This window comes from Bufo bufo, chromosome 3, assembly GCF_905171765.1.
Source record: "Bufo bufo chromosome 3, aBufBuf1.1, whole genome shotgun sequence".
NCBI classification, from domain to species: Eukaryota; Metazoa; Chordata; class Amphibia; order Anura; family Bufonidae; genus Bufo; species Bufo bufo.
In genome coordinates this window covers 261,664,659-261,687,491 of record NC_053391.1, presented here as the reverse complement: position 1 = coordinate 261,687,491, position 22,833 = coordinate 261,664,659, and the positions used below count along the sequence as shown (strand labels likewise).

The 22,833-nt window shown below is 43.7% G+C and overlaps 1 protein-coding gene across 1 annotated transcript in view; it reads right to left on the bottom strand.

The window, feature by feature from the left end:
- The window catches only part of LOC120993735 (opticin-like), a 246,607-nt gene that overhangs the window by 79,796 nt on the left and 143,978 nt on the right, over positions 1-22,833 (bottom strand). Inside the window, exons 5-6 of the mRNA XM_040422207.1 lie at positions 18,582-18,784; positions 17,311-17,406 (exon numbers count right to left, since the gene is read on the bottom strand). Of these exons, the coding sequence (XP_040278141.1) occupies positions 17,311-17,406; positions 18,582-18,784 (299 nt within the window). The remainder of the gene's footprint in view (positions 1-17,310; positions 17,407-18,581; positions 18,785-22,833) is intronic.

Here is a 22,833-nt window from a genome sequence, read left to right as displayed (position 1 = left end):
TGCCAATTGGACCTGATGTAAATGTAAATGCAGATGAATTACATGTATGTATGCCTGCATGTCTCTCTTTTCTATTTCAGGTAGAGATTCCAGTTGGGAGACCCATGATGGAGTACGAGGGCGTACTCAGCTTAAAGCAGTGGGGTATGTAGTATACGGGAGTTGTAATACCCGTTACTACCAAAGGTCACTTGGTGTGCTGTCGTCCCTCCTAATTATGGGAAGTTGCTTTATGTCAGTTTTATAAAATGTAATGTAATGTGTGTATTTTCCTGTCACTGAAACTTGCACTTACAGGCCTGCTAGGGGTGTCATTCCTACTTCTAGTCCATAGAGGGAGCTAGGGAGCCCTAGTTTATATAAGGCTAGACCAGGAAGTGCAAGGGAGACGGAGTCTAGTGTCTGTAATCTACAGATGGAGATTAGATAATGTCTGAGACCAGTCCAGGCCTGAAGCCTGCTGTTCAGGAGAAGATTCCCTCCTGAATCCCTACATGCAGAAGCAGGAATACCTTAGCCTGAGGAACCATTCAGAAGCTAGGAGAGACTGAGGCAAATATCAGAGGAGCCAGAGGTATTGAGGAAACAGAGGAGGTACTTATGAAAGCCATAATCAAGGATATAAAGCCAGACTTAGGTTAATGGGCCTTGGTGAAGAATTGCTATATTCCAGGATCAGACAGAATTAGAGTGCTAGCTCCTGTGCTGCGAATCCTGTGTTCAACACTCTGTAATTACCCTGCTGTACTGAATTGCCTGCATCGACCGAATTGCAAAATCGACTGTATGCTGAGGAACTGCGTTTCCAATATTGTCTCTGCCTGCAAACTACTAAAGTTGAAGTTCTGTTTTAACACCACGTTTCCTCAAATTATTCCTGCATCCGCAAACGGCGTGCCACCGTTTACTTGGCACTGGCGTCACGAACTATCCCTACCTATACCTGCCCTTGCAGAGAGTCAGCTGTACCAGGTTAGTGTACATTGCACTACTACACTCAGAAACACCTACTACGCACAACTTGAGTACACTGCACATCCATATATAAATTTTTCTCTAAATTTATTGTTCTACATGTCTTTGATAAAAAAAAAATGTTTGGGTAAAAAAAAAATGGTTTGGGTAAAAGTTATAGCGTTTACAAACTATGGTACAAAAATGTGAATTTCCGCTTTTTGAAGCAGCTCTGACTTTCTGAGCACCTGTCATGTTTCCTGAGGTTCTGCAATGCCCAGACAGTACAAACACCCCACAAATGACCCCATTTCAGAAAGTAGACACCCTAAGGTATTCGCTGATGGGCATAGTGAGTTCATAGAAGTTTTTATTTTTTGTCACAAGTTAGTGGAAAATGATAATTTTTTTTTTTTTTCTTACAAAGTCTCATATTCCACTAACTTGTGACAAAAAATAAAAACTTCTATGAACTCACTATGCCCATCAGCGAATACCTTGGGGTGTCTTCTTTCCAAAATGGGGTCACTTGTGGGGTAGTTATACTGCCCTGGCATTCTAGGGGCCCAAATGTGTGGTAAGTAGTTTGAAATCAAAATGTGTAAAAAATGACCGGTGAAATCCGAAAGGTGCTCTTTGGAATGTGGGCTCCTTTGCCCACCTAGGCTGCAAAAAAGTGCCACACATGTGGTATCGCCGTACTCAGGAGAAGTTGGGGAATGTGTTTTGGGGTGTCATTTTACATATACCCATGCTGGGTGAGAGAAATATCTTGGTCAAATGCCAACTTTGTATAAAAAAATGGGAAAAGTTGTCTTTTGCCAAGATATTTCTCTCACCCAGCATGGGTATATGTAAAATGACACCCCAAAACACATTCCCCAACTTCTCCTGAATACGGAGATACCAGATGTGTGACACTTTTTTGCAGCCTAGGTGGGCAAAGGGGCCCATATTCCAAAGAGCACCTTTCGGATTTCACTGGTCATTTTTTACACATTTTGATTTCAAACTTCTTACCACACATTTGGGCCCCTAGAATGCCAGGGCAGTATAACTACCCCACAAGTGACCCCATTTTGGAAAGAAGACACCCCCAGGTATTTCGTGATGGGCATAGTGAGTTCATGGAAGTTTTTATTTTTTGTCACAAGTTAGTGGAATATGAGACTTTGTAAGGGAAAAAAAAAAAATCATCATTTTCCGCTAACTTGTGACAAAAAATATAAAATTCTAGGAACTCGCCATGCCCCTCACAGAATACCTTGGGGTGTCTTCTTTCCAAAATGAGGTCACTTGTGGGGTAGTTATACTGCCCTGGCATTTTCCAGGGGCCCTAATGTGTGGTAAGTAGGTAAATGACCTGTAAAATCCTAAAAGGTGCTCTTTGGAATGTGGGCCCCTTTGCCCACCTAGGCTGCAAAAAAGTGTCACACATGTGGTATCACCGTATTCAGGAGAAGTTGGGCAATGTGTTTTGGGGTGTCATTTTACATATACTCATGCTGGGTGAGAGAAATATCTCGGCAAAAGACAACTTTTCCCATTTTTTTTTATACAAAGTTGGCATTTGACCAAGATATTTATCTCACCCAGCATGGGTATATGTAAAATGACACCCCAAAACACATTGCCCAACTTCTCCTGAGTACGGTGATACCAGATGTGTGACACTTTTTTGCAGCCAAGATGCGCAAGGGGGCCCACATTCCTTTTATGAGGGCATTTTTAGACATTTGGATCCCAGACTTCTTCTCACGCTTTAGGGCCCCTAAAATGCCAGGGCAGTATAAATACCCCACATGTGACCCCATTTTGGAAAGAAGAGAAAGAAGACACCCCAAGGTATTCAATGAGGGGCATGGCGAGTTCATAGAAATTTTTTTTTTTTTGGCACAAGTTAGCGGAAATTGATATTTTTTTTTTTTTTCTCAAAGTCTCCCTTTCCGCTAACTTGGGACAAAAATTTCAATCTTTCATGGACTCAATATGCCCCTCACGGAATACCTGGGGGTGTCTTCTTTCCGAAATGGGGTCACATGTGGGGTATTTATACTGCCCTGGCATTCTAGGGGCCCTAAAGCGTGAGAAGAAGTCTGGAATATAAATGTCTAAAAAATTTTACGCATTTGGATTCCGTGAGGGGTATGGTGAGTTCATGTGAGATTAAATTTTTTGACACAAGTTAGTGGAATATGAGACTTTGTAAGAAAAAAATAATAATTTCCGCTAACTTGGGCCAAAAAAATGTCTGAATGGACAGAGGGGTGAAAATGTAAGGACAGAGGAGTGATCAATGACAGGGGGGTGATCAATGACAGGGGGGTGATCAATGACAGGGGGGGTGATCAATGACAGGGGGGTGATCAGGGAGTCTATATGGGGTGATCACCCCCCTGTCATTGATCACCCCCCCCCCCCTATAAGGCTCCATTCAGATGTCCATATGTGTTTTGCGGATCCGATCCATGTATCCGTGGATCCGTAAAAATCATACGGACATCTGAATGCAGCCTGACAGGGGGGGTGATCAATGACAGGGGGGGTGATCAATGACAGGGGGGTGATCAGGGAGTCTATATGGGGTGATCACCCCCCCTGGAAGGCTCCAGGGAGACGCCTGTATGTGTTTTGCGGATCCGATCCATCTATCAGTGGATCCGTAAAAATCATGCGGACGTCTGAATGGAGCTTTACAGGGGGGTGATCAATGACAGGGGGGTAATCAATGACAGGGGGGTGATCAGGGAGTCTATATGGGGTGATCACCACAGTCATTGATCACGCCCCTGTAAGGCTCCATTCAGACGTCCGTATGCGTTTTGCGGATCCGATCCATCTATCAGTGGATCCGTAAAAATCATGCGGACGTCTGAACGGAGCTTTACAGGGGGGTGATCAATGACAGGGGGGTGATCAGGGAGTCTATATGGGGTGATCACCACAGTCATTGATCATGCCCCTGTAAGGCTCCATTCAGACATCCGTATGCGGTTTGCGGATCCGATCCATCTATCAGTGGATCCGTAAAAATCATGCGGACATCTGAATGGACCTTTACAGGGGGGTGATCAATGACAGGGGGTAATCAATGACAGGGGGGTGATCAGGGAGTCTATATGGGGTGATCAGGGGTGATCAAGGGTGAATAAGGGGTTAATAAGTGACAGGGGGGGGGTGTAGTGTAGTGGTGCTTGGTGCAACATATTACTGAGCTACCTGTGTCCTCTGGTGGTCGATCCAAACAAAGGGGACCACCAGAGGATCAGGTAGCAGGTATATTAGACGCTGTTATCAAAACAGCGTCTAATATACCTGTTAGGGGTTAAAAAAAAACATCTCCAGCCTGCCAGCGAACGATCGCCGCTGGCAGGCTGGAGATCCACTCTCTTACCTTCCGTTCCTGTGAGCGCGTGCGCCTGTTTGCGCGCGTTCACAGGAAATCTCGGCTCACGCGTCAGCGTAGCCTGGGGGAGCCGCAGCGATGACGACTTTCGGCGTTACAGTTGCGGCAAGTGGTTAAGATTCATTTTAAATATTCTGACATGGCTTGGGTCTCAGGTATGGATAGGAGATAAACTTAACCATATATACAGTTGCAAGAAAAAGTATGTGGACCCTTTGGAATGATATGGATTTCTGCACAAATTGGTCATAAAATGTGATCTGATCTTCATCTAAATCACAACAATAGACAATCACAGTCTGCTTAAACTAATAACACACAAAGAATTAAATGTTACCATGTTTTTATTGAACACACCATGTAAACATTCACATTGCAGGTGGAAAAAGTATGTGAACCCTTGGATTTAATAACTGGTTGCAGCTCCTTTGGCAGCAATAACTTCAACCAAACGTTTCCTGTAGTTGCAGATCAGACGTGTACAACGGTCAGGAGTAATTCTTGACCATTCCTCTTTACAGAACTGTTTCAGTTCAGCAATATTCTTGGGATGTCTGGTGTGAATCGCTTTCTTGTGGTTATGTCACAGCATCTCAATCGGGTTGAGGTCAGGACTCTGACTGGGCCACTCATGAAGGCGTATTTTCTTATGTTTAAGCCATTCTGTTATTGATTTACTTCTATGCTTTGGGTCGTTGTCCTGTTGCAACACCCATCTTCTGTTGAGCTTCAGCTGGTGGACAGATGGCCTTAAGTTCTCCTGCAAAATGTCTTGATAAACTTGGGAATTCATTTTTCCTTCGATGATAGCAATCCGTCCAGGCCCTGATGCAGCAAAGCAGCCCCAATACATGATGCCCCCACCACCATACTTCACAGTTGGGATGAGATTTTGATGTTGGTGTGCTATGCCTCTTTTTCTCCATACATAATGTTGTGCGTTTCTTCCAAACAACTCAACTTTGTTTCATCTGTCCACAGAATATTTTGCCAGTACTGCTGTGGTACATCCAGGTACTCTTCTGCAAACTGTAAACGTGCAGCAATGTTTTTTTTGGACAGCAGTGGCTTCCTCTGTGGTATCCTCCCATTAAATCCATTCTTGTTTAGTGTTTTATGTATTGTAGATTCGCTAACAGGGATGTTAGCATATTCCAGAGACTTTTGTAAGTCTTTAGCTGACACTCTAGGATTCTTCTTCACCTCATTGAGCAGTCTGCGCTGTGCTCTTGCAGTCATCTTTACAGGATGGCCACTCCTAGGGAGAGTAGCAGCAGTGCTGAACTTTCTCCATTTATAGTCAATTTGTCTTACCGTGGACTGATGAACAGCAAGGCTTTTGGAGATACTTACTGTATATAACCCCTTCCAGCTTTATGCAAGTCAACAATTCTTAATCGTAGGTCTTCTGAGAGTTCTTTTGTGCGAGGCATCATTCACATCAGGCAATGCTTCTTGTGAAAAGCAAACCCAGACATGGTGTGTGTATTTTATAGGGCAGGGCAGCTGTAACCAACACTTCCAATCGCATATAATTGATTGGACTCCAGTTGGCTGACACCTCACTCCAATTAGCTCTTGGAAATGTCATTAGTCTAGGGGTTCACATACTTTTTCCACCTGCACTGTGAATGTTTACATGGTGTGTTTAATAAAAACATGGTGACATTTAATTCTTTGTGTGTTATTAGTTTAAGCAGACTGTGATTGTTTATTGTTGTGACTTAGATGAAGATCAGATCACATTTTATGACCAATTTGTGCAGAAATCCATATCATTCGAAAGGGTTCACATACTTTTTCTTGCAACTGTATATGGTAATCATAGGAGTGATCAGGAGGCAAGGCCTCCACCTGTGTAGCTGGAGTAGGCAACTGGTAACCCATGCAGATTTTGTGGAAAGGGTGGAGTACAAACAGGTAGAACAGTGGTCAGGCATTGGATCTGACATGCAAAACTCGAGCGCAGAATCTGCCCAGAGTTCCAATCCAAGAAAGGACAATGCAGGCAGAACCAAGGAGGCCCCAGAAGTAGAAAACTAGTGGAGGCAAGTAGGATGTACAAGGTAATTTTTTTCTGATTGAAGTGCACCCAAAGCTCCAAAGGCTCTATGACGTACGGCCTGGACTCAGTGAGAGATGTTCCATCAACTGATGTTACTTATTTAGATGCTAAACTGGTATATTATACTGAGTCACCAAGGTCTAATGCAGGAAATTATCTGACAAGCTAGAGTCTAAGAGGGCGTGCATGGTAAACCGTGCACCTTTGTTAGATAATTCCACAGGAACAGACAACTTCGGAGAAAGTGAGTCTTCACCCATCTCTCCTATGGATAATAGGCTTGGGATCACCTTCAAAGCGTGGAGGAGGTGAAATACGAGGGCCAGAACCTCCTGTGGGAGTAGCTTGAATAGGTGGTAGTGGTGCAGTGGATATGCTGGTGGTGGCTGCAGCAATTGTCAGGGCATTCAAGTGGGTGGACATGTCGTGCATAACAACTAGTAAATAAACATGGCAGTCTGACAGAAGAGCTAACTCTTGAATCAGTTCAGACAAACCCGATTGTGTTATCCATGGCCAGACCTAACTGTTACGGACAGTGGCTGTGGACCCACTTTGCCAACTAGTTTGAATTTGGGTAAACCTAAGGGTGTTGTGCTGGTTGTCACCTGGTAGTAACCCTTTAACCCCTGTACAGAAATGTGGACTTTGCTGCAGGGAAAAAAACAGTCCCCTACCTCCTGGAGTAGTGCTGGTATAGTTAGCAGCTGAATCAAGGATTAGTAGAAACTCGAAGTCAGGAAACAATCTGAGGTCAGCACACGCAATAGAGTACCTGAGCTGGTAAACAGGCAGAAGTTAAGTTCATGGCAGTTAGAAGAGCACACCTTCACTGGTTAACTAGACAACTAGGAACCTAGGTTCTTGCAAGGAGCGTGAGGGCAAAGCAGCATTTATAGCAGAAGCTGATTACAATTAGAAGCAGCCATGCAACTGCACACAGCAAGGGGAGTGGTGGAAGCAGAAATGGTAGTAGTAGTAGCTCAATGAATAATATTCTTAATAGCAATGGAAATGGACCACCCATATAACACATCTCCTACCAATGGTCCATAAAAAAATCACTGACAGAACACAGATGCTAATTATAATCAATAAGTACATGTGCTGTCTGTGGAGAACACGGACTGCACACATCCATAAGACTAATGTGTGAACCAGGCATTCTCCTTTAGGAAGGAAAGCTAATTTGCATATATTTTTCCCCGAATCCCAGAAGAGTGTTGCCTGGCCTATAAGACTGCTCCAGCCTACTAGGTGCTCTCCATACTGAGAAATACAGTCCTAATCAAAAGTTTAAGACCACTTGAAAAATGGCAAAAAATCATATTTAGCATGGCTGGATCTTAACCACCTCCGGACCGCCTAACGCAGGATCGCGTTCCGGAGGTGGCAGCGCTGCGCACAGTCACGCATATACGCGTCATCTCGCGAGACGCGAGATTTCCTGTGAACGCGCGCACACAGGCGCGCGCGCTCACAGGAACGGAAGGTAAGAGAGTTGATCTCCAGCCTGCCAGCGGCGATCGTTCGCTGGCAGGCTGGAGATGTGTTTTTTTTAACCCCTAACAGGTATATTAGACGCTGTTTTGATAACAGCGTCTAATATACCTGCTACCTGGTCCTCTGGTGGTCCCCTTTGTTTGGATCGACCACCAGAGGACACAGGTAGCTCAGTAAAGTAGCACCAAGCACCACTACACTACACTACACCCCCCCCCCCATCACTTATTAACCCCTTATTAGCCCCTGATCACCCCTAATCACCCCTGATCACCCCATATAGACTCCCTGATCACCCCCCTGTCATTGATTACCCCCCTGTCATTGATCAACCCCCTGTAAAGCTCCATTCAGACGTCCGCATGATTTTTACGGATCCACTGATAGATGGATCGGATCCGCAAAACGCATCCGGACGTCTGAATGAAGCCTTACAGGGGCATGATCAATGACTGTGGTGATCACCCCATATAGACTCCCTGATCACCCCCCTGTCATTGATTACCCCCCTGTCATTGATTACCCCCCTGTAAAGCTCCATTCAGATGTCCGCATGATTTTTACGGATGCACTGATACATGGATCGGATCCGCAAAACGCATCCGGTCGTCTGAATGAAGCCTTACAGGGGCATGATCAATGACTGTGGTGATCACCCCCCTGTCATTGATTACCCCCCTGTAAAGCTCCATTCAGATGTCCGCATGATTTTTACGGATGCACTGATAGATGGATCGGATCCGCAAAACGCATCCGGACGTCTGAATGAAGCCTTACAGGGGCATGATCAATGACTGTGGTGATCACCCCATATAGACTCCCTGATCACCCCCCTGTCATTGATTACCCCCCTGTCATTGATTACACCCCTGTAAAGCTCCATTCAGATGTCCGCATGATTTTTACGGATGCACTGATAGATGGATCGGATCCGCAAAACGCATCCGGACGTCTGAATGAAGCCTTACAGGGGCATGATCAATGACTGTGGTGATCACCCCATATAGACTCCCTGATCACCCCCCTGTCATTGATTACCCCCCTGTCATTGATTACCCCCCTGTAAAGCTCCATTCAGATGTCCGCATGATTTTTACGGATGCACTGATAGATGGATCGGATCCGCAAAACGCATCCGGACGTCTGAATGAAGCCTTACAGGGGCATGATCAATGACTGTGGTGATCACCCCATATAGACTCCCTGATCACCCCCCTGTCATTGATCACCCCCCTGTCATTGATTACCCCCCTGTAAAGCTCCATTCAGATGTCCGCATGATTTTTACGGATGCACTGATAGATGGATCGGATCCGCAAAACGCATCCGGACGTCTGAATGAAGCCTTACACGGGCGTGATCAATGACTGTGGTTATCACCCCATATAGACTCCCTGATCACCCCCCTGTCATTGATCACCCCCCTGTCATTGATCACCCCCCTGTCATTGATCACCCCCCCTGTCATTGATCACCCCTCTGTAAGGCTCCATTCAGATATTTTTTTGGCCCAAGTTAGCAGAATTTTTTTTTTTTTTTTCTTACAAAGTCTCATATTCCACTAACTTGTGTCAAAAAATAAAATCTCACATGAACTCACCATACCCCTCACGGAATCCAAATGCGTAAAATTTTTTAGACATTTATATTCCAGACTTCTTCTCACGCTTTAGGGCCCCTAGAATGCCAGGGCAGTATAAATACCCCACATGTGACCCCATTTCGGAAAGAAGACACCCCCAGGTATTCCGTGAGGGGCATATTGAGTCCATGAAAGATTGAAATTTTTGTCCCAAGTTAGCGGAACGGGAGACTTTGTGAGAAAAAAATTAAAAATATCAATTTCCGCTAACTTGTGCCAAAAAAAAAAAAATTCTATGAACTCGCCATGCCCCTCATTGAATACCTTGGGGTGTCTTCTTTCCAAAATGGGGTCACATGTGGGGTATTTATACTGCCCTGGCATTCTAGGGGCCCCAAAGCGTGAGAAGAAGTCTGGTATCCAAATGTCTAAAAATGCCCTCCTAAAAGGAATTTGGGCACCTTTGCGCATCTAGGCTGCAAAAAAGTGTCACACATCTGGTATCGCCGTACTCAGGAGAAGTTGGGGAATGTGTTTTGGGGTGTCATTTTACATATACCCATGCTGGGTGAGAGAAATATCTTGGTCAAATGCCAACTTTGTATAAAAAAATGGGAAAAGTTGTCTTTTGCCAAGATATTTCTCTCACCCAGCATGGGTATATGTAAAATGACACCCCAAAACACATTCCCCAACTTCTCCTGAATACGGCGATACCACATGTGTGACACTTTTTTGCAGCCTAGGTGGGCAAAGGGGCCCATATTCCAAAGAGCACCTTTAGGATTTCACAGGTCATTTACCTACTTACCACACATTAGGGCCCCTGGAAAATGCCAGGGCAGTATAACTACCCCACAAGTGACCCCATTTTGGAAAGAAGACACCCCAAGGTATTCCGTGAGGGGCATGGCGAGTTCCTAGAATTTTTTATTTTTTGTCACAAGTTAGTGGAAAATGCTTATTTTTTTTTTTTTTTTTTTTTTCATACAAAGTCTCATATTCCACTAACTTGTGACAAAAAATAAAAACTTCCATGAACTCACTTTGCCCATCAGCGAATACCTTGGGGTCTCTTCTTTCCAAAATGGGGTCACTTGTGGGGTAGTTATACTGCCCTGGCATTCTAGGGGCCCAAATGTGTGGTAAGGAGTTTGAAATCAAATTCTGTAAAAAATGACCTGTGAAATCCGAAAGGTGCTCTTTTGAATATGGGCCCCTTTGCCCACCTCGGCTGCAAAAAAGTGTCACACATCTGGTATCTCCGTAATCGGGAGAAGTTGGGGAATGTGTTTTGGGGTGTCATTTTACATATACCCATGCTGGGTAAGAGAAATATCTTGGCAAAAGACAACTTTTCCCATTTTTTTATACAAAGTTGGCATTTGACCAAGATATTTATCTCACCCAGCATGGGTATATGTAAAAAGACACCCCAAAACACATTCCTCAACTTCTCCTGAATACAGAGATACCAGATGTGTGACACTTTTTTGCAGCCTAGGTGGGCAAAGGGGCCCACATTCCAAAGAGCACCTTTCGGATTTCACAGGTCATTTACCTACTTACCACACATTTGGGCCCCTAGAATGCCAGGGCAGTATAACTACCCCACAAGTGACCCCATTTTGGAAAGAAGAGACCCCAAGGTATTCGCTGATGGGCATAGTGAGTTCATGGAAGTTTTTATTTTTTGTCACAAGTTTGTGGAATATGAGACTTTGTATGAAAAAAAAAAAAAAAAAAAAAAAATCATCATTTTCCACTAACTTGTGACAAAAAATAAAAAATTCTAGGAACTCGCCATGCCCCTCACGGAATACCTTGGGGTGTCTTCTTTCCAAAATGGGGTCACTTGTGGGGTAGTTATACTGCCCTGGTATTCTAGGGGCCCAAATGTGTGGTAAGGAGTTTGAAATCAAATTCAGGAAAAAATGAGGAGTGAAATCCGAAAGGTGCTCTTTGGAATATGGGCCCCTTTGCCCACCTAGGCTGCAAAAAAGTGTCACACATCTGGTATCCCCGTACTCAGGAGAAGTTGAGGAATGTGTTTTGGGGTGTCTTTTTACATATACCCATGCTGGGTGAGATAAATATCTTGGTCAAATGACAACTTTGTATAAAAAAATGGGAAAAGTTGTCTTTTGCCAAGATATTTCTCTCACCCAGCATGGGTATATATAAAATGACACCCCAAAACACATTCCCCACCTTCTCCTGAGTACGGAGATACCAGATGTGTGACACTTTTTTGCAGCCTAGGTGGGCAAAGGGGCCCATATTCCAAAGAGCACCTTTCGGATTTCACAGGTCATTTTTTACAGAATTTGATTTCAAACTCCTTACCACACATTTGGGCCCCTAGAATGCCAGGGCAGTATAACTACCCCACAAGTGACCCCATTTTGGAAAGAAGAGACCCCAAGGTATTCGCTGATGGGCATAGTGAGTTCATGGAAGTTTTTATTTTTTGTCACAAGTTAGTGGAATATGAGACTTTGTAAGGAAAAAAAAAAAAAAAAAAAAAATCATCATTTTCCGCTAACTTGTGACAAAAAATAAAAAGTTCTATGAACTCACTATGCCCATCAGCGAATACCTTAGGGTGTGTACTTTCAGAAATGGGGTCATTTGTGGGGTGTTTGTACTGTCTGGGCATTGTAGAACCTCAGGAAACATGACAGGTGCTCAGAAAGTCAGAGCTGCTTCAAAAAGCGGAAATTCACATTTTTGTACCATAGTTTGTAAACGCTATAACTTTTACCCAAACCATTTTTTTTTTACCCAAACATTTTTTTTTTATCAAAGACATGTAGAACTATAAATTTAGAGCAAAATTTCTATATGGATGTCGTTTTTTTTGCAAAATTTTACAACTGAAAGTGAAAAATGTCATTTTTTTGCAAAAAAATCGTTAAATTTCGATTAATAACAAAAAAAGTAAAAATGTCAGCAGCAATGAAATACCACCAAATGAAAGCTCTATTAGTGAGAAGAAAAGGAGGTAAAATTCATTTGGGTGGTAAGTTGCATGACCGAGCAATAAACGGTGAAAGTAGTGTAGGTCAGAAGTGTAAAAAGTGGCCTGGTCTTTCAGGGTGTTTAAGCACTGGGGGCTGAGGTGGTTAACAAGGTTCCAAGTAGAGCTTCAACATGCAACAAGAAGAAATGGGAGTGAGACAAAACATTTTTTGAGCATTCAATTTAATGAAAACAACGAATAAACCGAAACAGGCTGTTTTCCAGCTGATCAAAAGTTTAGGACCACACCTCCAAAAAAAAACTAAACCCCCCAAAACAGAAATCCAACTTCCAAACATGAACTCAGTAATGAGTAGCTCCGCCGTTATTGTTTATCACTTCAAAAATTCATTTCGGCATGCTTGATGCAAGAGTTTGCATGAGGTGAGTGGGAACATTTCTCCAAGTTGTGAAGACGGACGCACTAAGGCCATCTACTACCTGGAACTGTTGTCCATTTTTGTAAACTTCCCTTGCCATCCATCCCCAAAGGTTCTCAATTGGATTTAGATCAGGGGAACACGCAGGATGGGCCAAAAGAGTGATGTTATTCTCCTGGAAGAAGTCCCTTGTCCTGCGGGCATTGTGTACTGTAGCGTGGTCCTGTTGAAAAACCCAGTCGTTACCACACAGACGAGGGCCCTCAGGCATGAGGAATGCTCTCTGCAACATCTGGACATAGCCAGCGGCCGTTTGACGCCCCTGCACTTCCTGAAGCTCCATTGTTCCACTGAAGAAAAAAAGCACCCCAGACCATTATGGCGCCCCCTCTACTGTGGCGCGTAGAAAACATCTCAGGTGGGATCTGCTTGCCAGTAACGTTGGAAACCATCAGGACCATCATGGTTAAATTTTTTCTCATCAGAGAATAAAACTTTCTTCCACCTTTGAATGTCCCATGTTTGGTGCTCTCTTGCAAAGTCCAAACAAGCAGTTCTGTGGCGTTCAAGGAGACGAGGTCTTTGAAGACGTTTTTTGTTTTTGAAGACCTTCAGTCTCAGATGCCGTCTGATGGTTATGGGGCTGCAGTCAGCACCAGTAAGGGCCTTAATTTGGGTCGAGGATCGTCCAGTGTCTTGATGGACAGTCAATTGGATCCTCCGGCTCAGTGCTGATGAAATTTTTTCGGGTCTTCCACTTGACTTTTTCGTTCCATAACCCTCAGTATCATTTAAGAAATTCCAAATGACTGTCTTACTGCGTCCCACCGTGCTGTGAGAGACCCTGCTTATGCAGTTCAATAACCCGACCACGTTCAAAAAGGGAGAGTTTTTTTGCCTTTGCCATCACAACGTGTGACCACCTGACAGAAAATAACAATGAATCCACATCTTTGCACAGATTTGACCTTTTAAAGGCATGTGGTCCTAAAATTTGGATCAGCTGAAAAACAGCCTGTTTCAGTTTAATCGTTATTTTCAATTAATTGAATGCTCAAAAAATGTTTTGTCTCACTCTCATTTCTTCTTGTTGCATGTTGAAGCTCTACTTGTTAAGATCCAACAATGTAAAATATGATTTTTTGCCATTTTTCAAGTGGTCTTAAACTTTTCATCAGGACTGTAGTACCCTTGGATCCCGACTAAGGCCTCTCAACTAGCCTAAGCCAGTTCGCTCTGCTCTGCACTAATGAGGGGCAATCTAAGTTATGCTTCAAGGCCTATTTAAATGGCTTAGCTTTGACAGCCATCATTTGTTGGCATTGGAGGATTTCTCATCCTTTGGAATGAAAGCTAATTTGCATTGCCAATATGTATATAATATAGAACTTAATTTTTACATTTTACTTTACATAAAACACTAAAACGTATTAACGCTAATGTGCACTAAGAAGACATTTTTATTTACTTTTATAGTTACTAACACTAACGTACTAACTAATAGACTGACAAAAAGACACTCACAATGAAGAAATTCAGACATTGACAACGTGAAGGACTTAGGCCTCATGCACACGACAGTATTTTTTCACGGTCCGCAAAACGGGGTTCCGTTGGTCCGTGATCCGTTTTTTCGTCCGTGGGTCTTCCTTGATTTTTGGAGGCCGCCTGGCCGTGCGGAGCCAAACGACACAATATGGTGCGAAGCCAATTGACACAATATGGTGCAATTGCAAACGGATCCGTCCCCCATTGACTTTCAATGTAAAGTCAGGAGTTAATATACCATAGGATCGGAGTTTTAACTTGAAGCGTCCCCATCACCATGGGAACGCCTCTATGTTAGAATATACCATCGGTTAGAGTTAGATCGTGAAACTCATATCCGACAGTATATTCTAACACAGAGGCGTTCCCATGGTGATGGGGACACTTCAAGTTAGAATATCCTACGAACTGTGTACATGACTGCCCTCTGCCCTCTGCTGCCTGGCAGCACCTGATCTCTTACAGGGGGCTGTGATCAGCACAATTAACCCCTCAGGTGCCGCACCTGAAGGGGTTAATTGTGCTTATCATAGCCCCCTGTAAGAGATCAGGGGCTGCCAGGCAGCAGGGGGCAGACCCCCCTCCCTCCCCAGTTTGAATATCATTGGTGGCCAGTGTGTGGCCCCCCCCCGGCCCCCCCTCCCTCCCTCTATTGTATTATCATTGGTGGCCAGTGTGCGCCTGGGCCCCCCCCCTCTATTGTTTTAATATCATTGGTGGACAGTGTGCGGCCTCCCCTCTCCCCCCCCCGATCATTGGTGGCAGCGGAGAGTTTCGATCGGAGTCCCAGTTTAATCGCTGGGGCTCCGATCGGTAACCATGGCAACCAGGACACTACTGTAGTCCTGGTTGCCATGGTTACTTAGCAATATTAGAAGCATCATACTTACCTGCTGCGCTGTCTGTGACCGGCCGGGATCTCCTCCTACTGGTAAGTGACAGGTCTGTGCGGCGCATTGCTTAATGATCTGTCACTTACCAGTAGGAGGAGCTCCCGGCGGGTCACAGACAGAGCAACAGGTAAGTATGATGCTTCTAATATAAACTACAGTAGTGTCCTGGTTGCCATGGTTACCGATCGGAGCCCCAGCGATTAAACTGGGACTCAGATCGGAACTCTCCGCTGCCACCAATGATCGGGGGGGGGGGGAGGCCGCACACTGGCCACCAATGATATTAAAACAATAAAAGGGGGGCCGGGGGGGGCGCACACTGGCCACCAATGAAATTAATACAATAGAGGGAGGGAGGGGGGCCGGGGGGGCCGCACTGGCCACCAATGAAATTAAAACTGGGGAGGGAGGGGGGTCTACCCCCTCCTGCCTGGCAGCCCCTGATCTCTTATAGGGGGCTATGATATGCACAATTAACCCCTCAGGTGCAGCACCTGAGGGGTTAATTGTGCGGATCACAGCCCCCTGTAAGAGATCGGGTGCTGCCAGGCAGCAGGGGGCAGTCATGTACACAGTTCGTAGTATATTCTAACTAGAAGCGTCCCCATCACTATGGGAACGCCTCTGTGTTAGAATATATTGTCGGTTCTGAGTTTTCACAAAGTGAAAACTCAGCTCTGAAAAAGCTTTTATGCAGACGGATCTTCGGATCCGTCTGTATGAAAGTAACCTACGGCCACGGATCACGGACGCGGATGCCAATCTTGTGTGCATCCGTGTTCTTTCACGGACCCATTGACTTGAATGGGTCCGTGAACCGTTGTCCGTCAAAAAAATAGGACAGGTCCTATTTTTTTGACGGACAGGAAACACGGATCACGGATGTGGCTGCAAAGTCACGGATGCGGCTGAAAGTCAATGGGTCCTTGAAAAAAAGCGGAAAACGGAACAACGGCCACGGATGCACACAACGGTCGTGTGCATGAGGCCTTACACTGATGAACTGACAGAGTGATGCTGACAGTTAAGGTATGATGCTGAAGGATTGGGGCTGACTGACACTAAGGGTCTGACGCTGACAGACTGACACTAATGCCTCATTTAAACGTCAGTGTTCGGTCAGTGATTTCTATCAGTGATTATGAGCCAAAATCAGGTGCACTCTAAACACAGAACAGGTGCAGATCTTTCCCATATACCTTGTGTCTGTGGAGGCTCCAATCCTGGTTTTGGTTCAATCACTAATGGAAATCACTGACCAAAACACTAATGTGAATGAGGCTTAGCACTGACTATTTGATGCTGACTGACAGGGAAGGTCTGATGCTGATTGACACTGACAGTCTGGCACTGACAGACTAATGCTGACTGACACTGACAGACTGATGCTAACTGACACTGATGCTCACTGATGCTAACACTGACTGGTGCTAACTGGCACCAACTGATTGACTTTGACTAAATTACACAATGACTACCTTTATTACTATGCTGTCTACTTTTTTAGCGTTTGATGGGCAAATTAAAACAACACAAAACGCTCCCTTATGAGATCTAGGGGGTGATAGCGGGGGAAATAGGCGATCAAGTTATTATTTTTATTTTTTTCACAAACAAGCAGCAGAGAGCAGGATGACAATACAAACTCTGATCTCTTCATTGACATGAAATGAGGCGATCAAAGCATGTAAATGACTACTTTTCTCTGCATCCTTCTCAGATTGCTTACAGACTAACCAATCAGAGTGATCGCCAACAAGGGTACACTCTGATTGGTCCCTTCCTAGCTGCTCTGAAGACTTAGCTGTTCGGCGCAGGTGAAATTTCAGAACTGTGCCACAGTGTCAGTTACAAGTTTGGACGTAACTGTACGCTCAAGTAGACATACAGTTATGTTCAGGTGCTGGAAAGAAAACATTTAAATGAACCTGAATTACATAAATTTTATGTCTAAATACCTGAAGATGAATTGAAAGAAGACTCTCAGGAAGAGGTACAGGTACAAAATCCAATTTGTTGTTTGAAAGGTATAGAAACTGCAGACGTGTAAGGTCCTGAAAAAAATTGAACAAACATGTTGATACTAACTATATACACTCACCTAAAGAATTGTTAGGAACACCATACTAATACGGTGTTGGACCCCCTTTTACCTTCAGAACTGCCTTAATTCTACGTGGCATTGATTCAACAAGGTGCTGATAGCATTCTTTAGAAATGTTGGCCCATATTGATAGGATAGCATCTTGCAGTTGATGGAGATTTGAGGGATGCACATCCAGGGCATGAAGCTCCCGTTCCACTACATCCCAAAGATGCTCTATTGGGTTGAGATCTGGTGACTGTGGGGGCCATTTTAGTACAGTGAACTCATTGTCATGTTCAAGAAACCAATTTGAAATGATTCAAGCTTTGTGACATGGTGCATTATCCTGCTGGAAGTAGCCATCAGAGGATGGATACATGTTCTCATTCTGTTTACGCCAAATTCGGACTCTACCATTTGAATGTCTCAACAGAAATCGAGACTCATCAGACCAGGCAACATTTTTCCAGTCTTCAACAGTCCAATTTTGGTGAGCTCGTGCAAATTGTAGCCTCTTTTTCCTATTTGTAGTGGAGATGAGTGGTACCCGGTGGGGTCTTCTGCTGTTGTAGCCCATCCGCCTCAAGGTTGTGCGTGTTGTGGCCTTCACAAATGCTTTGCTGCATACCTTGGTTGTAACGAGTGGTTATTTCAGTCAACGTTGCTCTTCTATCAGCTTGACTCAGTCGGCCCATTCTCCTCTGACCTCTAGCATCCACAAGGCATTTTCGCCCACAGGACTGCCGCATACTGGATGTTTTTCCCTTTTCACACCATTCTTTGTAAACCCTAGAAATGGTTGTGCGTGAAAATCCCAGTAACTGAGCAGATTGTGAAATACTCAGACCGGCCTGTCTGGCACCAACAACCATGCCACGCTCAAAATTGCTTAAATCACCTTTCTTTCCCATTCTGACATTCAGTTTGGAGTTCAGGAGATTGTCTTGACAAGGACCACACCCCTAAATGCATTGAAGCAACTGCCATGTGATTGGTTGACTAGATAATTGCATTAATGAGAAATAGAACAGGTGTTCCTAATAATTCTTTAGGTGAGTGTGTGTGTGTGTGTGTATATATATATATAATAAGTTTTATTTCTCAAATAGCTATGTTGACTTATTGTTGAGTACAGTAGGTCACCTTAAAAGACTCGGTCCGAATTCCAGAACTTTGAAGCTGATTGTATTGGACATTCAGTCTAACAAGACTAGAGGGCAACTCAGGCAAACGCCTCAGTTGGTTTTCAGATAGAATGAGTTCCTGGAGGGACGGCAGCAGGTGAAAAGCATCATCATCAATCTCGGAGAGAAAATTACTTGAGAGATCCACATACTTCAGTTTGTCTATAAAGAAGAGAAGTTTCATGTCATGAACAAAAATTTTTGTTTCACATGTTTCTACTGTATGTAGCATTTGATTGTGAACAAGTGCCAAATATATTTATACAGGGTGGCCTATAAAAAAGTAGCCCACCTTTAATATCTTCAAATCAAACTGCCTAATAGTAAATCTGTCTTAGTTGTCCATAGCAACCAATCACAGCTCAGCTTACTTTTTTCAGAGCCCTGTAGGAACTGAAAGCTAAGCTCTGATTGGTTGCTATGGACAACTAAGACTGATTTACTATTAGGCAGTTTGGTTTGGAGATATTGGAGGCATGCTAGCTACCTTTTCGTGGGCCATCCTGTAATTTAAAAGTCACTGTGTTAATTTCAAGAATTTCTGCCTGTTCTTCTAAGGCCTCGTCCACATATCCATTTTTCAATGACATGTGCTGTGCACATTTTCTGCGGACAGCACCCATACCCATTAATTTGAATGTGTCTGTTCACACATCAGTATTTTTTTACTGATCGTGGGTCAGTAAAAAAAAAGTAATGGAGACATGCACTACACACCCATTAAAGTCTATGGGTCCGTGAAAATCACGAATGATTACATTTTTCACTGAACACCGATAGTAGATGCAATGGACTGAGCAGCGTCCGTGGATTATGGATTACACATGGAGGGTAAAAATGGACACACTGACCAAACACAAATTCTTCACGGACATCTTCACGAATGAAACATGGATGCTTTTTTTCACTGACTTGAAAATGACATGTGAAATGTGGACAAGGCCCAGGGGTATGCTCACTTTTCACTATTTCACTTTTTTTTCACTATTCACAAAAAATCCATAGCAGTAATCTGAGGCTGACAATTTTCTGAGGATTTTGGAATCGTATCTGCACTTCATATCATACCATGAATGTACATTCTCTTACTCTAAATATATAACATGTTCAATGGGTTATCTCTAAATGAATAGAACAGGGTAAATGAACATTTATATGAACATTTTTATAATTTACTTTCATTTAGTAAGACATACAGTAGAGCAGTATTAAATATATACAGTAGTACCATTAAAATATGAAATCTTAACCCCTTGGCGCAAATGGACGTATCTGTACGTTCAGATTGCATGTAAGTTTCTGCAATTGGATGTACAGTTACATCCGAACTGTTACCAGATGCTGTGACAATTGTCACAGCACCAGAGTCTCTGCTGTCACAGACAGTGGACACACTGGAGCGGCCGGCAAGTGAACAATCAGAGTACTCCTTTTCCGGCAATCACTCGGATTGGTTACTTTGTACAGACTAACCAATCAGAGCCTAGAAAGGTTAAATGTGCTTTCTTCAGGCTCTGATCTCCAACGTTCGTGACGGTGGACATCAGAGCCTTAATAAAAGTAATGATTGTCCCCTCTGTGCCCCCATTGTGCCCCCTCAGTGACTCCTTTGTGCCCCATCAGTGGCCCTGCATGCGTCATGCTGCCCCCACAGAGCATCAAGATTGCAGCGGCTCAGTAACTGAGCCATCACCGTCAGCATCAGGTGTAACATAGCTGTAACATACACTCTGGCCGTTTAACGCCTTGGATACCACAATCAATAGCCACTGTGGCATCCATGAGGTTTACAGAGGGAAATAGCTCCCACTCTCCCCCATAGGGCCCCCACAACGAGATTGCAGGGTCCCAATAGTTGCCTTGGCAAAAAAAAAATCTATAAAAAATAAATTGCTTTTTTCCCCATATCTGCTCATTTATGATTGGTTAAAAAGTTAGAAAAGAAAATAAACTACACATAATTGGTATTGCCTCATCTGAAACAATCTGATCTATAAAATGGTCATGTTACTTATCCCACATGTTAAATGACATAAAACATTTTTTTTTAAATGGTATCAAAAATGAAATAAAAAGCAATCGAAAAAATGATGCCAATATAAACTATAGATTGTCCCGAAAAAAATTTGCCCACAGCTCAGTCAACAAAAAAGAAGTTATGACCTTAAAAAGGATTTCTGAAAATTCAGATGCTGTTCCTTCCCTTCTGAGCCCTGCAATAGCCGCTGGGCTCCTGCTGTTTTAAACAGAGGACACTTGAGATAAATGTATGGGATTGATGATAATGTGGATCACACACATTTAACTTCTCAGATGCCATGGTCAAATGCTCAAAAACCCAGAAGCTTGTGCTCCAAAGCATGCAACGGCTCCCTCTAGTGGGGATAAAGGGAGCCGTGTGCACCAGCCTCAGTCCTGAATGATCCCAGGCTGCAGCCTCGGGCAGGGCTCCACAGGACCATAGTGAAATGCTCATAGAGGGTCATTTATTAATACCAGTGTTTGACTCCAGTGTTAATAAGGCCATGCACTGGTGGTGCTCCTCTGAAGTTATGAAGAGGCTTCTAAATCTATGCCAGCTCCCTTTCTGGTGTAGATTTTGATAATTTTCTACACCTAAAACCGGCATAGTAAGGCCCCTTTCACACGAGTGAGAATTCCCCGCAGGTGCAATGCGTGATGCGAACGCATTGCGCCCGCACGGAATCCGGACTCATACGTTTCAATTCGGCTGTGTACATGAGCGTTGGTTTTCACGCATCACTTGTGCGTTGCGTGAAAATCGCAGCATGTTCTATATTCTGCGATTTTCACACAGCACTGGCCACATAGAAGTTAATGGAGCTGCGTGAAAATCGCATTGCATCCGCAAGAAAGTGCGGATGCAATGTGTTTTTCCCGGATGGTTGCTAAAAGATATTGTTAGTAAACATTCAGTTTTTTATCACGCGCGTGCAAAACGCATTAAATCGCACTGCACCTGCGCAAAAAAAATTAACAGCTGAACACGATCACAAACAAAACAGAACGCATTTGTTTGCGAAATCTCGCAGTTTTCACTGAATGCATCCGGACCTAATCCGGACACGCTCGTCTGCAAGGGGCCTAAATGATGAATGTTGCCTTTCCACGCCCACATTTTTAGACTTGGTGTGAGCGGGGAAAAATCACAGATTGCAGTACAAAGAACCTTTGCGCCGCAATCTACTCCAGAAATACGCCTAATATAGATGTATTTCTGTTAGTAAATAATGCCCATAGTCTCCAACGCTAATGAATTGGAGTATATGAGAGACGCAATCTAATGATAGCTTGTTCAAGTTCCCATGGGGAACTATTAAAAAAGTTTTTTTAAATATTAAAAAATTGTATAATTGTACAAATACATATCACCCCCCCCCCCTTTTTCCAAAGTTAAAATAATAAATAAAATATCATATGCATGTACAGTACAGACCAAAAGTTTGGACACACCTTCTCATTCAAAGAGTTTTCTTTATTTTCATGACTATGAAAATTGTAGATTCACACTGAAGGCATCAAAACTATGAATTAACACATGTGGAATCATATAAATAACAAACAAGTGTGAAACAACTGAAAATATGTCATATTCTAGGTTCTTCAAAGTAGCCACCTTTTGCTTTGATTACTGCTTTGCACACTCTTGGCATTCTCTTGATGAGCTTCAAGAGGTAGTCCCCTGAAATGGTTTTCACTTCACAGGTGTGCCCTGTTAGGTTTAATAAATGGGATTTCTTGCCTTATAAATGGGGTTGGGACCATCAGTTGCGTTGAGGAGAAGTCAGGTGGATACACAGCTGATAGTCCTACTGAATAGACTGTTAGAATTTGTATTATGGCAAGAAAAAAGCAGCTAAGTAAAGAAAAACGAGTGGCCATCATTACATTAAGAAATGAAGGTCAGTCAGTCAGCCGAAAAATTGGGAAAACTTTGAAAGTAAGGGCTATTTGACCATGAAGGAGAGTGATGGGGTGCTGCGCCAGATGACCTGGCCTCCACAGTCACCGGACCTGAACCCAATCGAGATGGTTTGGGGTGAGCTGGACCGCAGAGTGAAGGCAAAAGGGCCAACAAGTGCTAAGCATCTCTGGGAACTCCTTCAAGACTGTTGGAAGACCATTTCAGGGGACTACCTCTTGAAGCTCATCAAGAGAATGCCAAAAGTGTGCAAAGCAGTAATCAAAGC